Below are 6,765 nucleotides of genomic sequence, written 5' to 3'. Positions count from 1 at the left end.
TCTTTTCTTTATATCCCTACAACAATTAGGTAGAACAGTAGATTAAGTACTAGTCTTAGAGTCAGGAAGTTCTGAGTTCAAATTCAGCCTCACACCTATTATCTATGTGACTTTAGCCTAGTCATTTCACTTCTGCCTGCCTCAGTTTATAAAATAGGGATGCTAATAATAGCACCTACCTCCCAGTTGGGATAAAATGAGATGATATTTGTAAAGCACTCTGCAAACTTGAAGTTGCTCTATAAATACTAGCAGTTCTTGGAATATAATAAAACTTTAATAAATGTTTGTGTATTGACTGAAGGCATTGTTTTAGATACCAGAATATTACTTTGCTTTTATTTGGCAGGGAGGAGGGAAAGAGAGAGAGAGAAGCAATTGGAGTGGACCTAGGATTTCTTTGGTATGCAGATATCCCCATTAGGAGACTTCCTCTACCAATACAAATCAGTACCTGCCTAACAAACTATGAATGCTTTTAAACCCATACCTTCTGTCTTCGAATAGATATTATCAGTCCCAAGGCCAAAGAGCAACCAGGATTAAGTGATTTGCCCGGGGTCACACAGTTTAGGAAGTGTCTGAGATCAGATTTGAACCCAGAAATTCCTGACTCCAGGCCTAACTATCCACTTAACTATCTAGCTGCCTCAGCAGCTTATTATAATCTTCAAGAACTGTCTTGGGCCCTAAGAAGTTGTCAATTCTCTGTGTCATACAGTCAGTATATGTCTTGGGTAGGAATTGAACCCAGGTCTTCCTGACAAAGAGTCTGGGTCCTTATTTGTTTCACTATTCTTCTAGGCATTTGGTGGTGGTGTTCATTCTTTGTGATCTCATTTGGGGTCTTCTGGGCAAAGATACTGGAGTGGTTTGTCATTTCCTTAAGATACAAAGACTCAAACTTGTGCCTTCCAGCAACTGACATTGTACTGAGAATGTGTTTCTAGTTCAGTTTTGAAAGGAAGAGAAAGCAAAATAAGTTAAGCCATAACTGAAAAAACTATCCCAGAGTAATCAACTGAGTGAAATCAAATGAGAACAGTCTGTCACTGGGAACAGAGTTGGGGTCAGCTGAAGCCCATGATGCATTTCAGTTGGACTATGAGAAGCAATTGGCAACCACTCTCAGTTTCTGAAGAGAGTGATGATATAATAGTAAGAAATCTTGTTTTTCTTTCATCATAAAGCTGACAAGATCCTTTGTTCCTCATGATCTCAAGAGGTAGGTAGAGAAAATGCTATTCTCTCCATTGTGTATGTATATATATATAGGACATGTGTATGTGTCTATACACATATGTACATGTGTATACATCTATATATACATAGAACATGTGTATAGACATGTTCATATGTATAGTGTACATTTTATATACAGTATACATTATATTAGGTGTTACAGTGGACAGAGTGCTGGGCCTGGAGTCAGGAAGACTCATCTTCATGAGTTCAAATCCGACCAGTTGCTTAACCCTATTGGCCTCAGTTTCTTGATCTGTAAAATGAGCTAAACAAGGAAATGTCAAACCATTCCAGTACCTTTGCCAAGAAAACCTCAAATGAAGTCATGAAGAATCAGACTGGACTGAAACAACTGAAAAACAATAATAATGCATTGTATAGACATATATACGCATACATACACACAAACACACACATTGCTCACTTCTTTCTTAGATGAAGAAAGCCAGGTTTAAAGAGCTAAGTGACTTGCTCATAGTCACACTTGAATAATTGAACTGTATCTAACTTTTCTTTGCAGGATGGACATGAAGGCCAATAATGATGAATCAGTACCATCATATGGGCATAAGGATTTTAGAGCCCAGGTCAGGAGCTATACTGTAGCTGTGTGTATGAGTATGAGAACAAAATAAGGAAATATAAAATCATGATGAAGTGGATTGAGTGCTAGACTTTGTCACAGGAAGAACTAGTTTCAAAATTCTGCCTCAAACATTTACCTATTGTTGACCTTGGACAAATCACTTGATTTCTCATGGCCTTAGTACTTCTTAAAGTGAGGAAGTTGGACTCTAAAATACCTTTCAATTAACTATAAAATATTACAGAAGGAAAACGAACAGGACTTAAGGATGAATGCACTGGATAGTGGGGGAAGAGATAGTAGAGAAGATGAAAGGTCATTACTAAGTGACTGTATTTGTACCCCTAGTGCTTGTTATAGTGCTAGAATATTATAAACACTTAAAAAGTCTTTTTTCTCCCTCCTTCCCTTCATCTCTCACTCTTCCCTTCCTTCCTTCCTTCTTTCCTTATTTGCTTCTTTTCTTCCTTCCTTCTTTCCTTCCTTCCTAAGTCTTATGTGCCTATGTTACACACAGCAATATTGGTTATTGCTCAATATTTTGAATACTTCAAAGCTGAATTCCTCTTATGCAGCCTCTGGGACATGAAATATCTTCTTCAGAGCCCCTCTCAGTTTGGGACTATTCAGGATCAGGAAGGCAGGATGGATGGAGATGCCAGCATAGGTCACTACTTCCCTTACCCAAAACCAAGAACTGCTTACTGAAATGGGTATGATGGTGCTGATGATCAGAGGAAGAAAGTATGATGTGTAGAGGATGAGAAAGAAGAAAAGGGACTTTAGGGCTGTGATATGGACCTGCATACTCGGATCTTGAAGACTAGAGCTATGGTGCTGCATCTTCCCCAAATGTCGGCACAGGGTGGAAATGAGGAAGATGATAGAGACTAAGAAGAAGAGGAAAGGAAGTAACAAAATAAACAATTGCATAGGCATGAAATAATGTATCCTGTATGCACACATCTTATCTTCCAAAATGGTCTTTTCTGAGGAATTCCCAGGAACTTTCACTTGGAAAGTTAAAAAGGTTGTTAAAATTTGTGGGGTAGTTAAAAGAATGGATGTCAATAGGGAGCAAAACAGGAACAAGTGGATCATTTGGGGAATTCTCCACTTCAGCCAAAGGAAGACTGGGTGAGTGAAAGCAGAAATTTTCACACAGTAGAAAACGCCAAGGCAAGTGGTGAACCAGAAAGTGGTCATGTTACTAAAAGTCCAAAAAGTACCAAAGTATACACTTAGTTTAAACGGGAAGAAATAAGTGAAGAAGTTACTAAAAATTGACATCCACTGCAGAAAGAAGCGGGAGATGCCCAGGCTGGCCAGGATAATATCACCAGGGGGCAAGGTCCGACATCGCATCCACTCCCTGCCCAGTATCATGAAGATGAAACTGTTTTCTACAATTGCAATCACAGATTCTAGGAGAAAGAAGATCATGAAGAAGAGAGTAATTGGGTTGGGCATTCCTCTTTTACAGAACATCTGGTGAGATTCAGCTGCTCCAGGACACCTTTCCCAGAAGAGATCAGATAATAGGTCAGAGTCACCAAGAATTCAGCAGCTCTCTTTGTTTTATGCAGGAGAAAGTGGAAAAGCAGGTAGACACTCTCTGTGTCTAATAGGGATTTGAAAAGAATCGTCCCACCTTTATGGATGCAAATCTAACCTAGAGCAGTCATTGAATCCAGTCTCTATTTGTTTATCCTAGATTTGCCTGTCTCTTATGAGAGCCAAAAGCAAAGAAATATCTGTAAATAGGCTACTGATTCTGGGACCTTTTGAGAATCCTACCAAAAATGCATGCTGTTCCTTCTATAAGAGTCCCCTAGATCTTCCCTGCCTTCTCTCCTAGTGACACCTTATCCATCCCAACACCACCACTATTAGACATCCTAATCTACCACCTGTCTATAATGTAAACATTTCATTGTCCATTCATGCCCTGGATTCACTCTTCTATCTATTTTGCTCTCTGTGACTACTGGATCAAGTCCCACCTTGTAGGTATCAAGTAGATACTAAACCACTAATTAATAATTATCTTTTTGAGCCCCACCATTCAACCAGTTCTGAATCTGCTTAATTGTGCAATCATTCAACCCACATCTCTCCATCTTTTCCATAAGAATAGCATTAATTAGCATCTTGGCATTAATTTGTTCCTGATTTCAGTCAGTAGCAAGACCTTAGGGGAATGTAAAACAGAAAAAGTAAGTTTCTAGGCAGGGAAAAGGAAAGAGCTAGGCTAGGTTTCTGCTCAGAAAAAGAGTATCCCAAGAGGTCAAGTACAAGAGTAGGGAAAGGGGAAAGGAAAAGATCATTGGCAAGATTTTGATTAATTAAGAGAAGGGGAAATTGGAAGTAAGGCACAGATTGTCCCCTACTTCATTTTACCCAAGACCAATTCTGTAAGTAAAATGAAAAGTAACATAATACAATGGAAAGCAAACTGGATGTGAAATCAGAAGGTCTGGGTTCAAATCCTACCACTGTCATTAATTATGCTGCACTGCAGCTCTGAAGCTCAGTTTTCTCACATGTAAAATGGAAGGTGGGATTGTACAATCTGATCTCTGAGGCCCTTCCAACTTAAAATAAATGTTTCTGTAAGATTGTGGTTCTACGATACTAGTTCAGATCAGCCATTTCAGGAATTGGGAGAAGGGACAGGCCAGGAGAAAGCCTCCTCTAACAGTAGTAGGGAGAGGACATCAAAAGAACAAAATGGAAGAGGGTCTGTCAGCACAAACAGCCCACTCTACATAAGCTAATGAAAGAGTTAAGGGAGGATGAGGGGCAATGGGGGGGGGGGGAAGGAGACAAGGAGGAAGGAAAAAGGAGAAATATGGGGGTACTTGGGTCTGCACTCACATATCCATGTCATGAAAGTTAAGCCAGGCTCTAGGCACATTGTGGGTCAGCGGCCACTCTAAACCACATCTCAAGAAATTACCAAAGAAATCATTCATCCAAAGCTAAGGACATTTTCTTGGGTAGTACAGAGAAATGTGACAAGAGAGATTCTCATTCCCACAGGCATATCTCCAGTGAGAGAAAGGATGCACAAACATCATCATTGGGTAAGTCATCCTTCCAATGCTGTTTCTTGTTTCTCCACAGACCAACTAGAATCCTTTGGTGATATCATCAAGGGTTAGAGCTTCCTCCACTGAGCTTCTCCGCTCCTTGGCAATCTAATTTCCATATTGACCTCTACTAAAGTTTTTATGGAGTTGCTCCCATTGAGTTGCCATTCCTCTTTCCCCTTTCTTTCATTCTATAGCCCTAAGACAGTACCAACTCTTTTGTGACTAGACTCTGTAGTCAGCTATCCTAAACAGATAGGTAAAAAGTGAAGGAATAAAATTCACACGGAGGAAGCCATGAGAGCAAGAGAACTGTGTAAAAGGCCAAAGGTCATTAGAATCCTGAGGAAGGGGCTGTTGTGGGAGCCCAACAGACAATCTGGGAGCCAAGTCTTGGCTTCTGTGGGAACAGGAGTCACAGGAGGATTTTCCCTGGAAGATCAGACATTCCCTAGCTATTTCACAGTACCTCAGTGAACCCAGCAGCCTGACCATCTTGCTTTGAACTGAAGGGGGATCCATGTGAAGTGATCAGCAGCCAGCTTCTCAAGGGGTTTTCCTGGGAGGGGAGCTAGGACCACTGAAGACTGATCTCTCTCTCCTTTGCCTGCTTACCTAGAGACTATCACCACTTCTCTTAGATAGTTTGGAAGAGCAAGGCAGTTCCATCTTTAGGCAGAGAGGGCCAAACAAACATAGGCTTTGGCTGAGCCCTGAAAAGGGTTAAATGGATTCATCTTCATTCTAGTTAGGGACCCCTCTTTCCTCTTTCCAAACCTTTCCTTGTTATTCACTATTAAACCACATTTCAGCTAAAGAATAAACACAGTCAGATCAGTTATCAAGAGGGTGAAGGAAGACTAGTGGGAGAACAGTTATTTAGAGGGAGATCTCTATCAGATCCCAGGTTGAGCCATATCCTGGGTCAGAAGCCATTGTTCTTCCTCAGGCAAGGAGTTTGACTAGACGGGACATGGGGGGAGGGGGAGGTTTTGCAAAATACCTAACCATTTGACATTTCTCCACTCCTGTGGTGTTCTCTAACCTGTCACAAGCATCTGCATTTCCCTGTACCTCCAGGCAGGGACAGAGGGCAGCCATCGGCTCTCTGTCTGGACAGGCAGGGAATACCCTTGAGCGTTAGCTCACCAACCCATTCTGACTAACCATCATCCAGGGGTTTCCCACTTTTCCCTTTAACAAAAGATGAGTTCTTTAGGAATTTAAGCCAGGTTTTTTTAACTGAACCTGTTTCTTCCTCACCTGTCACTCCTTGATCCCATGCTACTAATTTCTTTGGGTTTAGAAATTTCCTTTCCTTCCATAACTTTCCCAGTGATCCCCAAGTCACCCTGGGATCTGGATGCTCACACAGACACAAACACATACACATACCTCACTTCCATGACCTTCATGGTGACCTTTGAGACCTATATCATCTCAGGATCTTTCCACCAACCTCTAGATTCTGTTTTCCCTCTAAGGCCTTCTCAATGGTTCCTACAATAGCCCAAGAACATTCATCCCTTTTTTAGTACTCCAAAGAAAATCCTTTACCAGAAACCTCTTCTAAAACCATCTCCTGCCTCCTGACCAGGTTCCCTCAAGCTATTTCCTAATCCTGACTGCTCCAAGATAAATCCTATAGGTCCCAAATATCACTACTTCAAATAGTCTAATCACTTGCCTTTCAACAGATGTCTTTCCAACTACAGATACTCTGCCTGGAATTATTCTTCTATGATTGACATATTTCTTCATACTCTTCATATTCTTATCATCCATACAATTCTGAACCCCCAAATCCATTCCTCATCCCCATATTTCTGCTCCCTTACTTCA

General features: G+C 40.9%; 1 protein-coding gene across 1 annotated transcript; it reads right to left on the bottom strand.

Moving 5' to 3' along the window:
- Positions 1 to 2,398: 2,398 nt before the first annotated feature.
- T2R62 (bitter taste receptor Modo-T2R62) lies at positions 2,399 to 3,301 on the bottom strand. The gene is given in 1 exon segment (NM_001039852.1): positions 2,399 to 3,301. A coding segment is annotated over 1 exon segment (903 nt).
- Between the last annotated feature and the right edge of the window lie 3,464 nt (positions 3,302 to 6,765).

This window comes from Monodelphis domestica, chromosome 5 (assembly GCF_027887165.1).
Source record: "Monodelphis domestica isolate mMonDom1 chromosome 5, mMonDom1.pri, whole genome shotgun sequence".
Taxonomy (NCBI): Eukaryota; Metazoa; Chordata; class Mammalia; order Didelphimorphia; family Didelphidae; genus Monodelphis; species Monodelphis domestica.
Note: the sequence above shows the minus strand (reverse complement) of the source record. Positions and strands in the feature narration are given on the sequence as shown.